The 25,765-nt window shown below is 28.3% G+C and overlaps 1 protein-coding gene across 2 annotated transcripts; it reads left to right on the top strand.

Annotated features, from left to right (window-relative positions):
* The first annotated feature begins 4,086 nt into the window (after nt 1-4,086).
* On the top strand, nt 4,087-6,273 carry LOC125832092 (probable inactive poly [ADP-ribose] polymerase SRO5). 2 transcript variants are annotated; one of them, XM_049511231.1, is made up of 5 exons: nt 4,087-5,001; nt 5,087-5,328; nt 5,414-5,550; nt 5,634-5,729; nt 6,104-6,273. In XM_049511231.1, the coding sequence occupies exons 1-5, from the start codon at nt 4,445-4,447 to the stop codon at nt 6,200-6,202; spliced, it is 1,131 nt and encodes a 376-aa protein (XP_049367188.1). In that variant the 5' UTR covers nt 4,087-4,444; the 3' UTR covers nt 6,203-6,273. The 2 variants fall into 2 exon arrangements, with proteins under 2 accessions (XP_049367188.1, XP_049367189.1); XM_049511232.1 differs by having other exon boundaries at nt 4,088-5,001; nt 6,107-6,273.
* Nucleotides 6,274-25,765: the final 19,492 nt, after the last annotated feature.

Here is a 25,765-nt window from a genome sequence, read left to right as displayed (position 1 = left end):
AGTTTATATATATATATAAAATTTATTTTTAAGTATACTAAATTGTTAAATATTTTAATATCCACTTTATTTTTATTTTTTAAATATGTAATCAACTAAAAAAGGTGAGACATGATAATTAAAATAAAGAAATACACAATAGTATTGGTCAGCCGAGATGATAAAGTTGGTGGGGCCCACTTAAATTAAATAAAGATGGATATATGTGTCATTATGGAGATGTTGGCTGATTTTTTTTGTCTAAAGAAGAAAAGGTACAATTATAAAGCACTGTCATACAAGAGTTTTAAGGAGCAAAAGATAGCAAATACCGTAATTCTAAACATTAATTGCAAGGGGCAATGACCAAATTGCACTTGAGCTTTTCTAAATATGACAGAAAACAGTCATGTTGAAAGTTTGAAAACTCTCCCTTCTATATAATAGAAATATAATATATAAAAAATATATAATATCATATGAAACATGGGCTAGCTAGTTAGCTTATTAATTGAGCCTACATACACCTTTTGAAGCACCCTTTCTCTTATACTCATATTTAACTTGATTTAACAAACTTCAAACTGTTGGTCCATCAAATTGGCTTGAAACATTAACCGTTACCTTGCTTTCACTAATTGCTTCATGACGTTGTACTAATGGATGGAGATCGAGTATGAGTAATAAACAAGTGGTTTGTGATATATTATATAATTTTGATGAGAATAAAGTTGTTAAATCACTTGTTCCAATAAAATAGAGAAACACCGTGATAAGATATTCCAATTATTACTCAAATCAGCCAAAGGAAAAAAAAATGGATTTAGATTGGTCAAAACAAGTTATCATGCTAAGTGTGTTATAGGAGGGAAAATATGTGTTTTTGGTTGAATTTGAATTCGAATTCGGCCAAAGTGACACAATTTAAAGAACAGATGAGGGTCAAAAATATCTTTGGATTATTTGAAAAGATTTAAATATACCCTTCATTCACTTATTGAGCTAAAAAAAAAGGACAAATTACTTAACTACACTCCTTTACTTACCTTAATATCCATTTATCCCTACTTATTTCAAAAATTTCAAAAATCCCTTATTTTACCCGCATGTATCCCGTGCACAACGCTATGTATCCCGCTATGTGGAATGTATCAAATGCTATGTATCCCGTGCACAACGCTATGTATCCCGCTATGTGAAATGTATCAAACGCTATGCATCCCGTGCACAACGCTATGTATCCCGCAAACATCATTTTTAAGAGATCTTTGGTAAATAGAAAACTAGAAGGGATATGATGTTATTTAGTACTTATAATATGTGGTTCCTATAATTTATACAAAAAAAAATCATTCAATCCACTTTTTGGTCCATTTCTACCCATAAAACTAACAATCTTTCTTTTTTAAAAAAAATATTATTATTATTAATTATGTGTCATTTTTTATCGGATAAATTAAATTACAACACACTTAATTTTCTAATACCCATCCATTTCGTGCTTCATAATCCAAACCCAATTAGAAAACTCATTAAATGGAAAAAATGATCAATCTATTTTTTTATTGGGTTTGGGTCATGGGGCACCGGAATGGATGGATACGAAGAAACTAAATGGGTTGAGATTTAATTTACCAATAAGAAATTGACACGTAATAAATAATAATAATATTTTTTTCTAAAAACAATAAAGTTATTTTCTCTGTCTCAATTTATATGACACTTTTCATTTTTCGATAGTCAAACAGTTTAAATTTGACCGGTAATTTGCGCGTGAATTTTCAATTTTTTTTTAAATGAAATTTATATATTTATAAACTACATCAGCAGTACTATAAGTCACCATAATTGACAACTTAAAACAATTAAAAGACATATGAAAATTTTATGATCAAAGATACTTGTTTGAATCTTTAAATCTGAAAAGTGTCACATAAATTGAGACGAAAGAATATTAATTTTAGGGCTTGAAATGAACTAAAAATATGGTCTCACATGTATTTTTAGCCCAATAAATAAATGAACTATAATTAAACTTTTTCAAATAGTCTGTTTATTTTCGTTTTACCCTTTTTCGTTCAATAAATAAGTTATTGTGCAAAAGTAAATGAGAAAACAACATAGAAATACTAACTGGGTCAATATTTGAAAGAAAATGACCAACTTTTTTGTTATACCCAAGATGAATTAGATGTTGATATTCTCTTTTTATTGTAAAAATTGTGTAGAATAGCAAATAATTAATTCATATTAAATGTTATAGTTATTGTTTAGATTAATTTTTTGGGCAAATTACAGAAATCACATACTTTTAAGGCAAAATTACAATTCATCCCTTAAAAGTTTATAATTACAGAAATCCCTCAAACGGATATAATAATATAAGCGTTGATACATTAATCTGATGCGCGAGATACAATAATATAAGTGCTGATATATGCGCGAAATACAATTATATTAGCGCTGATACATTAATCTGATGCGCGAGATACAATAATATAAGCACTTATACACTAATCTGATGCGCGAAAATGAGGGATTTTGGAGATTTGTAAAACTTATAGGGAATAATGGTAATAAGTAAACTAAAAGATGGGATTTCTATAATTTTTCCTAATTTTATTTCGCAGCTAATATTTCGCCAATCTTTCTATTTGGATGGGATAAGTGAATTTGTATCAAATATAAATAAAAATGGAAGATATATTTTTATACAAATTAAAGAACATCATTTCTCTCTCCACTTAAATTTCTCCTAAAATCTCTTACCCATGTCATTGTGAATTCTGAATTTTCACCATTACTCTCCCGATTGTACATCACAATTTCAGGTAATTGCCAAAAATGTGTGTAAATCAATTTTATATTTATTTTACTTTTTGTATTTTTTATACAAATTTTCAAGTTTTTTCATGAACTTTCATTTCAAATCCTTAATCTTATTGTTATTTCACAAATTCAATGGATGTTCAAACTCCATCGACGAAAATAACCAGTGGTATACAATTGCATGACAAAAAGTTTGATGATATACCATCCTTTTCATTGGGTCTAACTCAGGATTTTGGAAATGTCGCATGTTGAATAGAAAAATCCAAATCAAATGTAGTGTTCAAATCTGTTATTCAAGTAGTGTCGAGTGATTTTATACATACATTTTTACTTATGGAAATATCATTTTGGCTAGAGAATTTGGTCAAAATATTTTATCTATGTTATTTTTCTTTTTTGAATATTTTTATCCTTTTAAATTTAATACTTTTTAATTCAAAAATGAAAAAAAGATCAGTTTATTTTAAAATAAAAAAGTTATTATAATTTTTTTAAATTTTTGGCCAAATTTTCTGAACATTTAGCATTACCCTTAATTTTAATTATTCCACCTTTTGTTCGACATAAAATGATAAAAAAAAGTTTCTCATAATTTATACATTTATTAATTATTTGGAATCATAAATAGCATAAATCTTATCCAGCTAACTAACAACCCTAAATAGCCAAGAAGATAAATTTATTTATATGGTCCTGCTCCTAAATGAACTCATAGATGATAGAACTTGTCCTCAAAACAGTGTGTGCATGTTGATTTTGTCAGTGTTAATTAAAAAAATGAAAGTAAGTTCTAGTAGACTGCAATACCCTTTCAAAATAATCATAAAGACCAATAATTAATCTGCCCCGTGTGAAATACAATACAGTATTCTATCATTGGATTTTGGAAACGAAGAAAAAAAGAAGCATAAACCGACCTACCTAGAATAATAGCAATAAATAAAAACTTCCTCCCAAAGCAAAATCTAAATAGACTTGAGTAAGAATAAATATTCAAATTGCAAAAAATACATAAATATTGACCAAATACGATACGTCCATGTAGTTGCACACGTTATTAAGAAACGTTTACTTCACCAAATCATACACGAAACCCATTTAAGTAATAAGGTCAAAATGGAAATGAACCAAAATAAATTCAACGAACCCTTTTAAACCGCCAACTCACACGCCTTCCCACGCAAGTAAACAAATCCGTCGGCTCATGAAAACTGAGTGCTATATACATAAAAAAAGAAGAAAACCAACTTCACCGCCCACTTGAAAGAAAGCAAGCAAGCAGTAAACTTGTGGCGGTGTTTTCCGTTGGCTATTAATTCCCTATTTCTTCCATTCTATTCATTCTTTTCATCCAAGTTATCAAACTTACAAATACTTCTTCATTGATTTGGTTAATTCTCCAGTTTTTTTGGGTTTACAGTTCACAATTATTGAGATTCCATTCTACAATGTGCTTTTTTGTTCTTCTAAGCAAGTATTGATTCGTTTTGATTTTTTTTCCCATTGTGAATATTCTGTTCTTTTCTTAGCTACCTTGAATTTGTATTCAATAAGAATCAAATTCTCTACGGAAATTGATCGAACACTTGTTAGATTCGAATAATTTTTAGTTACTTGTTCGGATTATTCTGCAATGGAGAACTTTGTGAAGCCTCAGTTCTTCTCCTTTCTGCGTGAGGAAGCAGCAGCAGCAGTTCAACGGTACTCACCGCATCACAAGTTTATGGCTCATTCAGGATTTGGAAATCAATTTGCCGAATCTACAAGCTCAAGCGCCGATGACGTGCAAGATCCAGAAGTTTCCGATTCCGAGAGTTCTGTTGTTGGTTCGGTACATGAAGAGAGAAGTTCTGGTTTGATGAGAATTGATGAAGGCGATAAGATATATGGTATTATAAGCAACAAGTTTCTATCGGGTTTGGGTTGTTTTGGATTATCGACGGAAATTACGGCAATTCATAAGGAGACTTGCTCTAGTTTTATCAAGCAAGCGAAGCTTCAATCGTTTCTTATTTTCTCTAAAGCGGTGGAGAAGAAATGCGGAGGGAATGCTAATGTGAAGTATGCTTGGTTTGGAGCTTCGAAAGATGAGATTAACAATATATTTTCACATGGATTTTCTCATCCATCAAACAATGGAGCTTATTCTCAAGCCATATGCCTTTCTCCGGATGATAATTCACACGATTGGTACTTAAATTTACCCTCGTCTTTAATTCGTCTGTTCTAGATTATGATTTTTTTCATTCTTAACTGATTCATGAATTTTTTGCAGTCTGCAAGCTGCTGTTCCTGATAAAAATGGAGTAAGGCATCTATTGCTTTGTCGTGTGATACTGGGAAAAACTGAAGTTGTTCATCCTGGATCAGGACAGTGCCATCCGAGTTCTGAGGAATATGATACAGGGGTTGATAATTTATCTTCTCCTAGAAAGTATATCGTGTGGAGTACTCACATGAACAGTTACGTTTTCCCAGAATTTATGGTCAGTTTCAGAGTTAGCTCAGATGCTAAAGGTGAACACTTGAGCAGTGCCTTGAGAGAATTGGAATGTTTTAGAGGATTGTGCTAGATTGTTAATTCTTGTTCTAATTTCTGCAGAGTCTCAAAGGAATACAGTTCCTGTTCAGAATCCAAAATCACCTTGGATTACATTTCCTGCACTGATTTCTGCTCTATCGAAATTCTTGCCGCCTCAGACTGTCAAATTGATTACGAAATATCATAATGATCATAAGGTATGCTCTTGAACTCTCTATTTTTGCCGTGTATATAAAAAAAAAATTCAAGTACAGTTGTTCATATTTAGTTCTGTTAACAGGGGAGAAAGATCACACGACGAGACTTGATTCAGCAAGTGAGGAAACTAGCAGGGGACGAGTTGTTGACTGCAATCATCAAGTCCTGCAAGAATAAGGTATGAATCTGCTACTTCCAAGAAATCTTTTGTTCTAAAAAATGTGGATATGGAAAGGGGGTTAAATTATATTTTATGTATATATAGTGGATATTAGATATTGTCTTCCTATTTCAAATCCCCTTAGCGAAAAACCTGGTTCCGTCACTCTCTTATACACAGAGAACTTATTAGTAGTTGATTCATCCTTTAATTATTCGTTCCATTATCAAGTGTATGAAGCAGTACCTGCTGCTGCAGTTTCAACATATCGTAAACATCACACTGATACTACTAGTACAAGTTATGCCGACTACTACTATAAGTTGTGCCAAAACTAGGACGCCCATATTCACAAATCCTTATTATCTGACATGTTTGTCCTTTTGTTTTAGCAGCAAAGCAAAGGATCAACTGGAAACTCATCCAGCACAAGCTCAATTAACTTTGAGCAACGAGATGGAAGATGCTGTGCTTGCCACAAGAGTTGTTGAACAATTTTCTTGAAGAATATTGGACATAAGCAGAGAGAATGAAATGTTGAAGATCGATATCCACTAACCAAGCCAAATGTGACACAAGGAGGGACTAGCTGCTGCTGTTGATTCATGGGATGAAAATGATATCTTCTAAAAAATTAGTCTCAGTTTAATTCCCCTCTAACCTGTATCTCGACACTTAATATTTTTATTTTTTTTGCTTCGTAACCCCGTAGTTGTCTTAGAGTAAGATCAAAGTGTATCCCAATGTGACAGATAGTTGTAATAGTTTCCTGATCAATTCTTGTTGACGAAAAAGTAAAACAACAAATTGCTATCCTGTTATGTTTAGTATATCCATTTTGTTAATACCTTTACTCCCCCCATTCGCGAGAAAGAAAAAATGAGCAGTTTATGCGTTTTAGTGTTCGTGATTTTTTCTGTGTATTGGTGATGGTTCCAGAGGATTCAATATTTGACCCACATAAGCCTATATTGCTACGATATTTTGTTCATCGGAAGTGGGCGGATGGCTGATTTGTTTGGAATTATAGAGAAGGGATTAGCCTTTCTGAGACTTATTCAATGGTACCAACATGGCTCCTCTGACTTGCTTTCATCAGAGCATCAAGCCATATATATCTGCAAGATCTGACTGTGTACATTGAGTACCAAGGCAATTACACATGACTATGTCAAACTCTCACTATTGTCCAAAATTCATGTCAAGTCGACTACTATAAGCCTCCATTTCTCAGTAAAATAGGCCCAAAATCACAATGAAAACCAAGTTCTCACTGAGTTTGGAGCAAAAGAAAAATGATCGACTGGATTTTTAAAAACATTAGTGTTTGTTCATGAAAATCAAAATTAGATCGGTTTTTCCAAAAAAAATCGACTTCCATCACGGAACTTTAATTTCTTAAAGAACTTCAAATTTCAAAAATTGATTTTACAGCACTTCAAAAGCCTTTTTTTTCCAGAGTTCCAATGCTAGCTTAGATCATATTGTTGTTGTCGTCATTCGTCAATTAATTATTTGGGCCTAACTCACCGCAATTATTGTTGAGTAATTTGCACGAATAAGATCTTCCAATATAACCGTTTAATTGTTTTTTTGGTGGTGCAAAAATAACAAAATCTGCAATTGCTGGAATTTATAACAAAATCGTCAAGACTTGCCAGAAATCTCGATGAACCGCCAGGATCTTTTTTAGTATTTATAGCTGAAATTTTAGCAATCCGTTAGCTAGCGGTCAAAATATGACTATAATCGTAACGTGATGTGTTGAAATTAACAATATTTAATTATGTGAGATAATATTTCAGATGGTCTCTCAATTAAGATTCTTTTCCGAAGTCACTCAAATTACTATACTAATATATGCAAGGGTATTGAATACCCAAGACAATTAAAATTTAAAACTGCAATCTATCTCGAAGTCAGGTAATACTCCCTTTATATTAATTTATTTCTATTATTTTTCTTTTTAGTCTATTCGAAAAAAAATGCATTTTTTCCATCTGATACCACTGTTTCTGTATTTCCTCTTTTAATTCTTAATAATGTCATGTAATATATTATTAAAAGGAAGAAAGTCTTCTTTCTTTCATTGCAAGTTACTCGTATATATGCCTTTTTAAGAACTCATTATTTCTTTGTGTTCTATATGAGTTGATAAATCTTCTGGTGTAGATGAATACAATGCAACATTTTAAGTGTCTAGAATTAAAGAAACAAAAGAAGGTCTAAATACACAAGTTTGAATTAAAATTTCAAAAACTATTGTTTCTTATACAATATAAATCAGCTGCTTTCAATTATTGCTACTTTTAAGACTCTATTGGTTTAATATATATTTCTTTATTGAAAGTATGAATTATCATCTATGTTATATTTTTTAGAATTAATTTATTCATTTTTCCCATTTGTAAATTAGAATCTTACTTTTCTGAAATTAAAATAATCCAAAGAAATTAAATTGTATTTTTTTCTTCTTAGAATACATGTTGAGTGAGTATCTTAGCTTAAATATATGTTTATTTGACTGATATATGTTTGATAATTATGCACTTTAAAATTAAGAACTTGTTATTTTTATTTTCTTGATTAAAATTTAAATTGTGGCTACAAAAGTTAAATAGTGATATGTTAAAATTCTTGAAATTATGTGGGTCAGAACCCAACCCAATTTTAGCCTATTTGAGCCCAAAATAAATTTGAACGAATCATGATCCAACCTGATTTTTTTATGGTAAAATTACATATATACACATCTTTATTTTTCATAATTTTCATTATTCCCTACCATTTCAAAATATTTCCAAAATTCCGTATTTTTCCTCAATTCTAAGTCAACCGGATACATAAGTATCCCAGCCTTAACCCACTTATCCCTTTCCTTTTTTCACTCCTTGAATCTCTCCCTCATTTCACTCCACAATCTTATCAGTTACAGTTTTCATCTCAATTTGAATTTAAAAAGGATTCTCTCTCCAATCAATCAAATTCAAACCACTAAATAGATACTTTTCGTATTCTCCATTATTGTTTTTTTTTCAGTTTTTTGTTTTTACAATTTTTTAATTTTTTCATTCATGTATATACTTGATAACTTAGTTGTAGTTAGTTGCTGATTCATTCATGCTGATACATTGGACACTTAGTTGCAGTTAGTTGTTGATTCATTTATGTATCTAATTGATAACTTAATTCTTATTTATTATGATACATTTATAGATACACTTTATTTCAGCTCACATAGACCCTTTTTTCATAACATTTTTGTATCAGATACATTATTATCAACAATTAAGATACTTTGTAGTGCAAATTATGTATCATAACGTAAATTTGATGGTTACAGCTCGGTTCTAAAAAATTTTGTGTGAATAGATCTTATGGATATATCAAGTATAAAGTTCATATTGTTGAATGGACTGTTATATTCATAATTTTGTATCATATACAATATAGTTTGGTCAAGATACACAGTCAAAACATTTTGTAGTTGCTTTGAAAATTTGTTTCACTTCTCTTTGAGGAAGAAAATACAAGTTCTTCGATTGTGTCCTTCTTGTCCACAAGGTATCTCGTCTAGTTGAAATTTACCACAATTACATATTTTTCACTTAAGGCAAACAATGTATCTTCTCCAGCATCATAAACTGAAAATTAAACTTAGACGACATGGAACAACCTGCAAACTTTAAAAAATTCAGTGATACATTATATGAAATACGTTTTTTTTTAATTTTCAAAGCGATACCTATGTAACAACAAACTAACACATAACGACACAATTTTGTAACCATCTTATAACATGTACCAGATACATTACAATAACTAATGATACAATCATTCACAAAAATTCAAGATTGATTTTTTTATGTATATATATATATATATATATATATATTATATCATCCACATTTTTATTGATCAAAACAAGTAATCCAAGAAGACTGATATACATTTATACAAATTCATGATACATACACTCGATATTCAAAACGTATCTGATCCATCTCAATTGTTAATTCATTTTGTTACATGTATCATATACAATCTATTATGATGATACACTTTTATACAAATCACATTCAGATACATAATAATGACCACATCATAATCCATAGATACAATTTACAATACACGAGCGTCGTTTAATATTAATGTATCATGATTTATATATTCACATCAAAACGGAAAAACAAAACTATAACCATGATACATTACAATACTATATATATATATATATATATATACCAATTTATCAATAACCAACTCACGAAATACCTCTGGAAATAGCAATGTATGACGATTTTATTTATCAAAATTTGAAAAATAATAATTTACAATACAAAACAACTAATCTCTTACCTTTTTTATCATAACAAAATACAAGACAGAAGTCCTAAGTAATTAACAACCATCTTTATACATTAACTCACATGACAACCCAAAGCTCGCGAACCTTCCATCTGCTATACTGGTGGCGCTTATACTCCATTCATTTACAGTAATTTGCATGTCAATTTTAGTAATTAATCTAAGCCCAACTTATCCTGCTTTAATGTCTTTGCTTAGGGCCAGCCACAAGAATTTCCTAGCAAATATTCTTTTGGAACTCAATGCCAAACAAACAAACATATGTAGATTAGTTACCTTCTATGTATTCACATCAAAACATAATAATGACCACAACGTCCACAACTGATTTCGAATTGATGATTCGAAATCCTGAATCGTTTGTCCAATCATCTACAATGGCTGATTTGAGATTCAAGATTTTGAATTGTCAGAGAAGATGAAAAATTGATTTTTTGAAATTTGTGAAGCTGCTACAGATTGGAATGGATTGATATCAATCAGTTCTACGTGATTTGTGGAAAAGAAATCAGTTATGCGTAATTTGGGGGAAAGGAAATCAATTTTACATTAATATTCCATATTAAGCGCAACAATCAAGTTTTATAATGTATCACAATTAATGTCTCTGGATGAAACTTATGTATTGGGATGACTGATATTTTAAGGGATTTTTGTAAAATAGAAAAGAGTAGGGATAAGATGTAATTTAGGTCTTACACTATGGAATTTATGTAAGTTATACTTTTTTATTCAGCCATTTTAATCTCTTTAATTTCAGTTGAACCCACTAAGCATAACAAACCCAAAGCAAAAACAACCATCCCAACCACGGAAGTCTCAGCACCTCAGATACTATATTAAAAAAGACAGAGACAAAACCTGAAAAAAATATAATATTGTCAATTTATATCGATATTGAATCATGTATTACTAGTTAGTATGCTAGTTTATTTTTTTAACTCGTCGTCATTCATCAACAAGAAACTATCACAGCTATGTAAATGACGTTGTTATTCTGAAAAAAACAGCACGTGCAGTGGGGAATTGTGTTACTTCTAGTAGCTAGATATCATGTTTGTTATTTGGAATTTATAAATTATAACTAATCCTTCGATTCAATCAAGATACTTGTGTTACAATTAGAAGTGAACGACTAAACAAAATGGAAATGAATGAAGCAAACACAAAAAGAAGACAAAAAAGTGTCCACGCATCCCAAAAAAAAAAGTTATCAAGAAACTATATTTATCTTCCAAACTCCCACCAATTTCTCTTGCAATTCAATGTTTAGTTAGTGAAAATTTTATATTAGAGAAATGAAAAGGAAAAGAATTAATGAAACTTTTGTAACTTAATTGCCTTGTTCATTTTATTACAACTTTGACGTGCAAAAAAAAATAGCTATACTTGTTGATTCAACTCTTATCTAATAGAAAACTCCGCTCCGCGTTTCCATGACATGATTATTAAGTAAGTCATGTCATAATTCTGAGCCAACTTTGAGTTTCTCTTTGCGGAAAGAGTAACAATGTGCTTTCGAATTATCACGCAAAGAGACGAAATGATATTCATGAGGGAGAAAGATAAGTAACCTCACATTCACGTTTTAATTCATACTCTTAGCACTTGTTTCATTGACCATATTATAATCAAATAAGTAGAATTGTCATTGAAATCATAATTTTGCATAAGTTTGGTATATCATTCACACTCTCCAGTCTCTTCTTAGCATATTATCATAAATGAATTTGGTACTATTATAATAAATTATAATTATAAAAAAAAATAACACGGAATATGAGGCAGTGCATAAATTAATCTAAATAATTTTACCAGAAATACCAAACAATGCAACTTTAAAATATTGTCAATAACATATTCTGTCACTAAATTAAAACATATATTTTATTTTTATGCTTATAGTTTATAATTTCCTAATATTTATTTATATTAAGATATGTTAGTTATTTATTGTAATACAATATGTTGAATTTTGTTGTCAAAAATCTTATTAATAAATATGAAGATTTAAGTTATATAATTCAAAGTTTTAAAATGATACAATACCTTTCAAATTACTTTTTTATTTTATGAAAAGCCATCATCAAATTACAATCACCTATTTGGGCTGTGATGTCGGGGTTATGATATCCATCGATAAAACTTTTTTATTACGAAGAAATGACATGAAAATCGATCATGACTTTCAAGTTTCAGATTCTAAATATATTTCTTTTTCAAGCTTTGCATGTATAGAGATGCTTATTAACGAAAAAAGGTGCTAAAATTTGGTTTCCAAAGAACAATTTTTTTAGGCGAATTGATAATTGAATTTATCTAGAAAGGTTTTGAAATTGCTCATAATGATCAAATTATATCTCATCTTGTTTCATTATCGAAAATACAATTTTCAAATAGGTGCAAATTCTTCTATGCTGCCTATTAGGCATATGTTCTAAGTTTCAAATAGAGCTACAGAGTTATTGTTTTTTTTTTCATCAACATTTAATTGAATTCAATACAATTTAAGCCGGTGACAACAATAAAAATAAAATAAAAATGCACTCAAATTGTTTCCCACTGAGAAATCAGTTGTTTTCAACTATTGCTACTGACTCCAAGAGAACTATTCACAAATGTGCTTCAACGATCTTACACATGTCAGTTCGATATTTGTGTGGGTTAAGTCATAAAATTCGTTGAATCATTCTTTAAATTGACCCAAAAGATTGAACCTATGATGTTTTAAGAAATAAATTAAAAGTTAACCAAATGATAGTGATATCGAAAAAAAATCAAGATGATTGAAATTATATTGAAAAGTCTAATTTTAATCATACAAATTTAAAAAATCGATCGAACGAAACCATTAACCACCCTACTTATGTTCACTATATATGACTTTAACATGAGACCACCCTACTTATATAAGTTGGCTACCCTACTTGAATTATCTTCGACTATAACAGAAGACTTCTAAAATTATGCACATGCACCTCTCTTTTGGGCCTTACTAATTTCTGTTTGGCAGTAAATTGCAGCATATTATACGATTTTAAATTGGAAAAATTAGGCAAATGACATAGTATAAGAAAGGAATTACTTCCTTTCCCTACTCTTTCATTAATTATCAAAAATCCCTTTTTTTAGTGTTTTTTGGATACATAATATAGCAGTGTAGATACTTAATATAGCAGCGGGGATACTTTAATTAATAACGGGCGGATACTTAAATTATTAAGTTGTTAGCAGCACGGATACTTAATTAACGGGCGGATGCATAATATAGCAACGCGGATACTTTAATTAATTACGGATACTTAAATTATTAAGTTGTTAGCAGCATGGATACTTAATTAACGGGCGGATGCATAATATAGCAGCGCGTATACTTTAATTAATAACGGGCGGATACTTAAACTAATAAAGTATCCGGTTAAGTTGAATTGGGGGAAAATAAGGGATTTTTGTATTTTAGTAAAAGAGTAGGGAAATATTGAGAATAGGTAAAGAAGTGTTGTGTATTTAAGTAATTTTTCCTTTTAAGGAAATTTTATCCTTTCTAGTGAATTTGTTTTAAAATGCTTTTAACTTGAAAAAATTCATTTGAAAGAATTTATGTTTTAACATTACTCTATAAGGCAGAATTTATAATCAATTGAACTTGTTCATTGTCTTGAAATATCTAAGCTTTGTTTTATGGACGAAACTTAGAACATATGCCTAATAGGCAGCATACCTAAGTTTTAATATTTCCCTATAATGCTGGTCGATTAATTGAACATGAATACTATCTTAAAATGTCATACCTAAATTCTAACTTTACTTTTGATCAATGGAGCAAATTCACATCTTAAGATATCTTAAATATCTGCTCAAAAACGTTTTTTTTAAAAAAAAAGTTCAAACCGGACCATTTGTGTACTTGACCCATAGAAGTTGCTCACATGTATCTATTAGGTGCCAGTCCTACTCTTAGGCCGTTAACAGTAAAACATCATTCCGGACCATTTAATTAATGGAAATATAGACCGGCCTAAAGTTTTGCATATTCTTTTTTGGAAATTTTCCAAATTAGCAATTTCGGCCTACATATTATTTTTATAGTAGTATTTTAATTTTTTTTTATATAACATAGTTAGATTATATTATTTTCTAGCATATGTATATAATATACATTGATATATGCATGTGTATCTAAAAACCATAGACGTTATTGCTTATACACAGTTTGCCACACATATATTCAGTCGACTACACACATATATAACGCACAATGACAATCAAATACTATTATGTTCACACAATTTTCAGACGCATACATGAATACATATACCTGCTACGTTTTAAAATCAAAATGCTACAATAAACACTACAAGAAAATAGTTAATTACATGGGGATCTGACCTAGGGATAAATTTCGCAGGAAATAGATGCAGATTTTCTTGCGAATATTTTAAATTCCTCAATATTAGGATATATTATTAGCGAATTGTATTTTCCCAACAAATTCTACATGTTAATTTGGCGTCATATTGAACAAAATTTGTACTTGCGACATCACCTGGGGAAATATATCGATGGGTACACTATCTCTGGGTAAATCCGCAGATACATGGAAAAATATATATATTTTTAAAAAACCTTTTTTTATTCATAGAAAAATCTCTAGATAATCTATCCTACGGATTTACATGCAGATATTTTGGTGGAAATTTATGTGGGATTTTATTACCTGAAATTTATTTGGGGATTATTTGATGTGGATTTAGCTAGGGACTTATTCTTGGGGATTTACCTACGAAATTTATTACTTGGGAAAATATTTGGGGATTATTTGCTGCTAATTTAGCTAGGAACTTTTTCCTCGAGATTTACCTACGAAATTAATTACTTAGGGAAACATTGAGGGATTATGTTGCTATGAATTAAGATGGAAATTGTTTCTTGGGGATTTACGTAGGATTTTTATAACTTAGAAATTTTTTTATAGAAATTTTACTAGCTATAGATTTAGTGATCCTTCCATACTTACCTTTAAATTTATATTATTTGAAATCTTTTCTTAATTCAATTAAAAATATTAATGAGATAATTTATTATTACATTTAACAAATTATATAAAAGGACACTAATAAAATAAGTAAAAGTGATTTGAATAGGAAAATGGTAGAATCGAAGATTAAATAAACATAAAATAAAATAAAACAAAACAAAGTATTTAATTAATTGATGGACATGTGGAATCAACAAAAGATTCTCAAGGAAACTAGTTTGTTGACATGAATGGTTTCAAAATGTATTTGAGATAAAAAATTATCTAAAAACTCCCTTTATTTGGAGATTTACTAATAAGTATAATTTTCTTAAAAACATGTTTAAGAAAATTATAATTATAGTAATGTAATAAATAATAATGACATGACAAAATGAATTTTATTATTAAATATTTACTTTCTATTTAAATTATAAATACCACACATACATAAGAGGATATACTATTAATTATTGATTATAACTTTCTTGTACATTAAACTTATAAACATATTTATATTTTTAATTATTTATTTATAAGACTTTTGTACGAATAATTTAAATTTTGCATGCGTTTAATATGCTTAGTTATGGATATTATCTCATAGAAAGTGTAGGCACAAAAATTTCATGATATGTTGTGTGGTAGTGATTTATTTTAAATATATAAATAATTTTCATGTTTCATTTTTTAAGAGTTCAATCACATAAACTTTAGCCAATATTTTAAGATATATTCCATCACCATATTAAAATGGGATGACTTTATAATTCTTTTTGTGTAATTTATGAATATTAAAAATTATATTTTTAATATTCAATTAATTTTTAATTTAATTTAGCTTTAAAAATTAATCAAATCAAAGAAGATTACCAAAAACTAATGTAATGTCTTTGGTACTTCTTGTACCACATCGATGGAAGAGCATAAGAATTTAGTATATATAATGTTAAGACTACGAACATTGGGAGAATTGAACAATTATGTATGGGGTGGGCACTATTAGGTATTGGGTTGGGATTAAGTTAACCATTTAATATGAGGTTAAATAAACAAATAATTAATTAGGAGGTAATGATTAATATTTACGTAAAAGAAATTTCTTAAAATTTATTAGAATAATTTCATGTGACTTTGTTTGTGAAAAAAAGGGTAAGAAAAATTCTATTTTGTTAATATTTACCAAAAACAAATTGGGATATTTTAAATATTTTTTGCTAGAAAAATCGCAAGTAATTTACCTGCGAAATATAAATCCCTAGGTAAATTACTTGGGGATTTTGAAATCCGCATGAAATAATTACCTAGGAAGGTTTTTCCATTGGATTCTCTTTGGTAGGAAAAATGTTTCCTGCGAATTTTTGTATACAATCCATAGAAAAATCCCCAAGTAATCCCCACTTTTTCTTGTAGTGAAAATCTTATTGTTTTTGCAAACATGAACGTTATAGAGCTATTTACAAAATTTTCTAATTTTTTTTTTGGGTTTGGGAATATTGAAGGGGAAAATTTTCAAAACAACAATATTTTTGCTACGATTTTTACTTTTTTTGAAATATTTTCTCCCATGATTTTCTCCATTATGTTGTTAAAGATTTGTATTCTTTTAAATTAAATAAATACAAAAGTCAGCCTTAGCAAATCAAATATTGACATTTAATAGGATCCCTTGTCAACACTTTCAATATTTATTCAAAATGTCAATATTTTGATTTGCTAAGGCTGACTTTTGTATTTATTTAATTTATTTAATTTGAAAGAGTACAAATCTTTAACAACATAATGAAGAAAATCATGGGAGAAAATATTTCAAAAAAAAAAAGTAAAAATAGCTTAAATCTCTAATCAGGTACAATTGGAAAAATACGAAGTGCCATCTCTCTCTTGTTCTTTCAAACGCCTTTCACCATTGTTCTGCATATTTTCAATATCCATTTTCGAATAACTCCAATGAATTTAAGTTTTTGTTGATTTGCCCCACTTTTCGTTGGATAACAAAATTTTGAATTAATCGATTGTTATTCAAACTCTGTTATCGATTTTTGATTCTCCATTGATAATCTTCATTCTTCGTAGAAGTCAAGTCGATTGATCATCGTTTACGGATAAATCTCCTGTAAGAATTTTTATTTTTATTTGTCAAGAGTCATGAATCTGTTGTAAAAAAAAAAAGTTCATCATCCTTCTTTCCTTAAAAATACAAAATTGCATAACGATCAAAATTATGTGCATCATCGTTAAAATTCAAAATTGCATCTATTCATCATCATTTTTCCTGGAAAATTCAAAATTGTTGATAGATCTGGGAAGCAATTTTGAACTACAAAATTGAAGCAATTCATCATCGGTGTTCCTACAAAACACAAAATCGAGGATCGGTCAAAGAAGCTAATTGAAATATACAATCGAAAAATCACATTTGTTCTTCAAGATATAATCGATCTGGTATTATATCAAAGAATTCATCAAAATTAGTGGTGATGCAGCATGAGAGTAGATTTTTGAAATTTTATTGAAATACAAATTTATTGTGATATTGTATATTGAATAATCGGAATACAAATTAGTTTGGATACAAATTTGATGATATTATGTTTTGGATTATTAGAATACAAATACAGTTGATAACTAAATTTGAACATAGCTATTTTGAATACAAATACAATTGATAACTGAATTTGAACATTTATTTTGAATATAATTTTGATGATGTGATCCCTATTCTATATTGAATTATTATGATTTTATATATTGAATGATTGGAGTATAAATTTGATTGGAATACAAATTTGTAAACAACAACTTTTAGAATACAATTTTTGAAATACAACTTTTGAAATACAAATCAGGTTAGAATACAACTTTTTTCTTAAATCAAAAGTTACAAATAAAAGTAAATAATGAATTTAATCAACAGTTATGAAACAACTTTTTGAAATACAATTATTTTTGAAATACAACTTTTAAAATACAAAATCAGTTTAGAATACTTTTTTTTTTGTTTAATCAAAAGCTAAAAATAAAATTACATGAGTACAAATAATTGATATACAACATACAAAATACATTTATTTTGAATACAAATACAGTTGATAAATGAATTTGAACATAGCATACAAAATGATTGATTTGAATATACATGGATACAATATATGCTTAAATAAATATAATATTGCTGAAAAATATAATTAAAATATAAAAAAAATACTGCATATATACTAATATGAATACAATTTAAGTAAATATATATATCATTTTAGTCGTCTATAATTTCATTTAAATAAATACAATATTCTGAAAATGCAATTAACATATGAGAAATACAATTGACAATACTAATATGAACACAAATTAAGTATGAAATTAAATAAATTAAATATTAACTGAAATTGGAGAAATGTAAACACCAAAATACAAAACCTACCCTAAATAGTAACGAGATTTACTTAAAAAATCAGACTCAAAAGGAAATTTACTAAATAAACGATTCTGAAGTTGAATAAATTGGAACACAGAAATACATAAACGGCCAAAAAAAAACACAAATCAAAACTAAAAAATTCTGATATTAACCCAATAAATACAAATCCAAAGAAAGTTATCCGATTAAATGAGAATATGATGCAAATATTTTATTTGATTTTTTTCCATTTCGAAAAAAGAAAAGAAAAGAGAAAGAATCTGGAAGTAGAGAGAAGGGGAATAAGAATAATGAATAGAGAGAGAAAGTGGAGTTGATGAGGAGTGACAATATGATGTATTTTAGGAGATAATTATAGATATATAATTTGCTAAACAATATATGAGAGAGAACATGTGATTAATGTGAGATAAATTAGGAACTAAACTAGGATACATTATATTTTTAAAAATATTGACATATTAATATTTTTAATAATTATTTTAAAGTGTAGATGTTTTTAATAATTATGTTAGGGATTTTGACTAGTTAGCTAATTTTTCGATATAGAAACAAGGGGTCATGGATGAAGGCCCAAAGAAGGAGAAGATAAAAGAGTGATTAATATCGTCGAATCGAACCTTTGATTTAATGATGAGTAACTCATTACATATCATTCAATCAATTTGCCTTTTCTCCATATTCCTATTAACACTCAATCACTTTATTTATTCGTCTAAAGAGAGAAACTTGTTATTCCATCTATTTCGATTTATTATTATTTTTTACTTGTGTGTCTAGTTTAACATCCTTCTTTGGATGTAATAATAATAATATACCCAGTAAAATTCTACCAAAACGTTTGAATTATTTAAGGATAGCAAAACATGACTTTTCATTTTTGTAATCTTTTTGGTTGAGGGAGAATTTGGAAAGTATCATAATCAATCAAATGATGGAAAATGTATGGTGTCCACCAATTAGAGATAGAAGGACAAGTGGGATGAATAAGGTCCACTAAATAGGAAAAACGTCTTAATTAATTACTTAGTTTCATTATGTTCCAAGTTAAATCCTTATAAGTACTCAAAATTTAGGTTGACTATTAGCAATAAGTATGAGAATATAAGCACTAGTGGCTCTTTCTGATAACCCCAATTATTCTACCAACTAAAAGAGGTCATTTTCTTGTGACAATAGCTTCACAACTTCTTTGAGTTCTTAGTTCTAATTTTTTAAAGTAACGTGTTCTAAATTAATAATTTATACGTATTTAATAAATTTAAAAGATAAATAGAAAGTTTGAATTAAAGTTATTGAGTTCGATCGATTCCATAGATGTGCTCCTAGCTCCGCCCCAACGCACTAATAATGTGAAAGATTTGCAAACTTTAGCCTTTAATAGTAGTGGTGGGCACATCTTACGATAAATACTGACTTATTATATCAAATTTTTTGGTACCATAACTTTGGAATTATACCAAAATATATAGTTATATATATAATTCATATAATATTACTATAATACTATGAAAAGATAAGTTAGAATTAATAGAAAATTAATTATTCAAATGTTTAAACGTAAGTTAATTTATCTTAATTGAAATATCACTTTTGTGTAACTAATTAACAAAGAATTTTTTTAGTGCAATATGCAAAGTGGTCTGTTTGATGGGAAATTTCATGGAAGCTCACTTACTACATATATGGATTTGATTAGATACCCAAGAAATCTTGGTGTCTGTAGAAACTCAAGGAAAAAGGGACACTGGCTTTTGTATACTGATGACTATGAATACTAAAAGAAAAGTAGCCCTCAACTAATAACATTCCACATGCACTTGCTACCTTTTTTTTTCTTTCTTTCTTTTTATTCGGTGTTTGATATTCACAATGAAATTGATTATTTTGAATTCATATCGCATAGGATTTCATTCAGAGGAAAACAATCTTTATCAAAGTTTTTCTCATATTCAAAACTTAAATCTAAGACATCTAGTTAAGGAAAGGAACAATCTCATGCACTACACCATATTCTTTGATGGTTATATTGTTGCTACCGTACTACAACCTTCTTGAAGATTTGATGACGTAGTTGTTTACAAACTTATTTTTATTTTTATAATTTTTTAATGTAAGAGATTTTATCTTTTGCGGGTAAGAGATCTGAAAATAATATTATTTTTTATTTAAATTATATTGAGTGGTCATAAAAAGTTTATTTTCAAGCACTACTCCTTTATTTTTCTTGAAAAAAGGGTTTGATATACCCCTCAATTTTATTATTTAGAGCTAATATATTATTCGTTATAAAAGTGATTCACATATACTCCTAACCATTATAAAAGTGACTCATATATATGTCTGCTTCCATGCCATTTTTCTTTATGCCAATGAGAATATGACATTTTTATCTTGGCAATTTACGCTTTTTTCAATTAAAAAGAGACTACTTCTCTACTTACCCCATTATGTGGAAGATTTAAAAATTTTAGGCCCTCCATATTTTGGGATTGTTTTCTTCCAATCACTAGTAAACAAAGCTACAATGATACTCGATATATGAAGTGTACCACTTATGCTTAATTTAACTGTCCAAATAAAAATCATTTTTCTGTAATTGAAAACTATTAATAACTTTTTTTAATTCTTAATTAAATAATTTATAGCCATACAAAAAATTAAGAAGTTTTTCTAGACCATAAATTTTAATTAAACGGTATAATGAAAATTAAGATGGAGAGACAGAGAAGAATTTTAACTTAATTCATGTTCATCAAATAACCAAATAAATCAACTAACATCTGATTCAAACCAATTTTTTATGTTCCATTTTAATACTTACATTAGAATCTGACTAAATTCAAATTCGGAGCCCCGAAAAATTAGCATTACTATCGGTCTATCACAGGACACTTTGCACATTTTTTCCAAAATATACTTAATGGAAGCTTTTGCAGTGATGCTAATTAAGGACGTTGAATGAACGGACTACCAAAAAAAAGAAAAAGGAAAATAATGGTTTCCTTTTTCTGAATAAAACAAAGAATTTTGGTGAAGGAATAAAACAGAAATAAACAAAAGGGAAGGATGATTTCTGAATAAAGATGCAAATAATTGTGTTTCTAGAGAAACAAATTAAGTAAGCTCTTTGATTTCTATTTTCTAATAATAAAAGCACAAAAAGAAAAAAACAGAGAAATGAATAATTATAAGGGCCCGTTTGGTATGATTTGAAATTGTATTGATGTGAAGTTAAATTCTGTTTGAATATGTAATTTAGAATTTTTAATTTGTATTTTTTTTCAATAAACATGAAAACCTCATATTGTGTGAAAACTATAAAAAAAAAATCAACTATTATACTATCTTTTCAAGTAATCATAATTCATAAATAAGGTATTAAAATACGATGATGCGCCACATTAATACATTACATGTATCCATGTTTCTTTATGAATAAATATTTGCGATTTCATGTTATTACGTGATTTCAAACGTACATAATTTTACAAAAAATCACTAATTTAAAAAATCAATAATAGTAATCTAGTTATTTTTTAATTTAATATTTCCACATGGTACGAACTATCTATTTATATTGAATATGAATTTTTTTAATAAAAATATAAATTTATTAGTCAAATTTTACATTTTAAAAAGAATTAAAATCCCAATTTTGCAATTTGAAATTCTACTTCTTGAACAATTTCAAATTTAAAATTTATTCTCGAACAAAGGATACAATATAAATTCAAAATAATCAGACTTCAATACAAATATGATCTTTTATTTGGGTGAAAAAGGAGAAAAAGGATTTCCCAATCTTTTTTTAGAGATTATTATTGTCTGGTTGGATCCAACTTTGTCAGCTGCTAAAGGTTTGGCATCACTGTAATCATATGACCCACAAATCACTATACAATCATCCACATACACTACTTTTTTCTGGTCCTCACCACAGACTTGAGTCTTTGGGAAGAACTTAAAAGTAAATGTTATCTTAATAAAAAAAATTTAAAAATATTTTAAGACGAATTATGTATTTATTAAAGCTAATAATAAGAAGCTACAACAACCAATAAACCTAAAGAAAAATAAAATTGATGTGAGAAGAATAGATAGCTTATACTTTTTTTTTTGTTTATTTTGTTCATCTGATTTTAGTTTGTTATGGAGTTTAAAAATATAAAAAGATTTTTTTAATTTTGTGTTCTTAAGTTAAAAATATATATAATGTACTAAGATATCCTTTAATATGTGGTCTTGAGCATGTCACGTGAAAGTTATAATTAGAAAATTGTCAAAAGGGGAAAAAATCATTATTTTAAAATTGATTAAAAAGGAATGTAAGATAAACAAATTAAAACAAATGAAGATCTTTAATTTAAGATCACAAATTCAATTCAAAAGTCTTCATTAAATTTTAAAAGTTATATGTCAAGTTAAAATTAAATAACTAATTTATATTAAAATGGAAAAAGTATGAATTGAATCTAATTCAATTTTATTTTAAAAATTAATTAGTTGATTTTAAAAAAGTAAAAAATATCACGTAAATTGTAACGAAGGAGTACCAAGCAGCAACAACCAATAAAACTAAAGAAAAATTAGAAAGAGTAAGATTACTTTTAGAAAATAAACAAAGCTTCATGCTTAAGCTTGGCACGACAACACATGACAAAAAAAGGGAAAGAAAGATATATGAGGATTTTTCTGGCCCAGTCTAAGAAGTTCGGTGTGGTTTGTATGGTATTACACCGTGGGATTTATCTAGTGCGTATAAACTGTTTAATACATAGTGCTCATTCGAATAGCAAAGGTTGTAATAAAATTATAGCAGTTGCGGATTATTCTGAGATTCCAATTTTTTTATATATATATAAAGAAGCTAAAACCTACACAAAATTCATTTGCTCAATCTAATTTAGATTTACACACATAAAACCTATTTAACATGTTTTTATATTACAAATTTCCTCATCAAACATAGTTTGAATTGAGACTAAAGTTCAATATTATATGATATTCATATCTTAAGTGAAATATACTAATTTCAGAATTATATTTTCAGGACTAAGCGTTCAAAATAATTTTGTTCATAAACCAAACGATTTTTACATGTTACATAACAAGGACATGAATATAATATTTGATTGTCAACTTCAAATAATAAAACGTCTTAATTCTTATCTTATAACAAAGTCTCCATATGTTAAATTATATTCCATTTTTTCTAGATATCTAATAAAAGTCTGATAAACATCGCAATTCTCAAGATGAGAAGACATATTCGAAGGTTCCATTTTCCAAATCAATCTTCAATCAAAGGTGGAAGTAGTTTTCCAAATCATTTTCGTGTTGAGAATAATAATACGGTTGATAGTATATTAAAAATAGTTATTCCATATAGATGATCACCTTATTAAATCAAGAAAATATTAATTGATTTTTTTTTCATATTATCCTTGCAATTAATTCTTTTGGAAAGTGTTCATACTTATTTGTAAAGTTTCAAAGAAGTTCTTAAGAGGTGAATTAGTAAAACCATCTTCTTATTTATGATTACTTAACATGCGTGAAAAAAGAAAAATGATCAACTAATATGAAACGGAGGGAGTACTGCATATTAAAATAGTAATTTAATTGAGATTAACTTCCTCGTAATATCCCGATTGACTTTTTCACTTCTAGAAAGAAAGAAAATGAACATTTGATATTCCTTAAAATTAATAAAAATCCATTATTTAAGAAAAGCTTTACCTTGCTTGCAAGAAATCTTACATTGATTGGGTAGTTGATGACCAAATATTAGTATCATTAATGTACAAATCACAGTAATTAACATAAGCCTCCCGACATTCTAATCTGCAATCATCAATGACATTCTTTTGGTTGTTCACATTGATTATTTGATTATTAACTCTCTCCTTTCCTTATTACTCCCTCCGTTCACTTTTACTTGTCACTTATTTCTAAAATAAATTTTCATTTTTACTTGTCATTTTTGATATAAAAAAAAACAATAATTTTTTTTCATGTTTTATCATTACCATTAAAAACTTATTTTTCAAGACATCATTTAATAGGGAATAGTTTTGATAAAATGCCTATATTAATTCTATTATTTTGTAAATTGAGAAAACTATTTTTTATTAACGTAAATAACTAATATGGGACGAAGAGAGTACTGAACTGTTATTTACCGTATATCAAAATTAATTAATGGATTTTTATATGCAAGCTCCATAGATTGTGGAAGGGAAAACGGTAAGCTAAGTACATCGGCTTGGGATACGTTCACATGGACGGTTATATGTCGTAAGGTCCGGACAGATACACCTGTTATATACATAGATTTATACCTAATTCGAATCGACAATTTTGCCTACTCTCAAATTCATGCTTGAATTTAAGACTTCATGTGTGTATGTATAAGCATACAACTTTAACTAATACGAATTTAGAAATTGATCTTTATGAATTTTGCATTTTAGAATAGCGATAACTGAATTTTGAATTCAATTTATACGTTAGAGGTTAGTAGAGTTGAACGTTTGATATAAGATTGGATGGAAGTCTTTTTCACATGGTAGAATTATTTAAACACAATTGATCACCACATAAAATGTGTAACCTCCATATATGCCATTATTATAAGGTCCACAACAACTTGCATAAATATTAGGGAAAAAAGTCTTAAATATAATCAAAATTGTTGTAACATCCAAAACTTTGGGTAGGGCAAAGTTTGGAATTGTTACAACAATTTCGGTCAAAATTTGGATATATTCCGAACCATTTTCCCTAAATATTACGTCTAGTAACACCCTTTTTTTTTCCTTTCTTGCTCTCACGATCATGAATTGTGCCCTACACAGATTATTAATTTATGTTTTGCTTGGCAATGAGGGTACTATCTGAAAGTTAGACAATTCAATCCCTTCGAGAAACTACATTAATTTTCTAAATTATTTCCTGAGAAGAAAGCAAACAAGCAAATACTGACAATCAAGAGGAAGTTGCTCGGATGATAAACATCATTCACTTCCAACCTTTGACAAGAGAGAGTTGCTCAGATGATAAACATCCTTCACTTCCAACTTTTGACAAGAGAGAGTTGCTCGGATGATAAACATCATTCACTTCCAACGTTAAGGCTATAAGTTCGAGTCGAGAGCAAAGATGAGAGCTCCTGCGAGGGGTTTGAAAAAAAAAACAAGCAAAATAGCAAATACAGATAGATTTAAATAAGTTTCAAGATTATTA

This window comes from Solanum verrucosum, unplaced genomic scaffold (assembly GCF_900185275.1).
Source record: "Solanum verrucosum unplaced genomic scaffold, falcon-dt-bn FXZP01000009.1, whole genome shotgun sequence".
Taxonomy (NCBI): Eukaryota; Viridiplantae; Streptophyta; class Magnoliopsida; order Solanales; family Solanaceae; genus Solanum; species Solanum verrucosum.
Note: the sequence above shows the minus strand (reverse complement) of the source record. Positions and strands in the feature narration are given on the sequence as shown.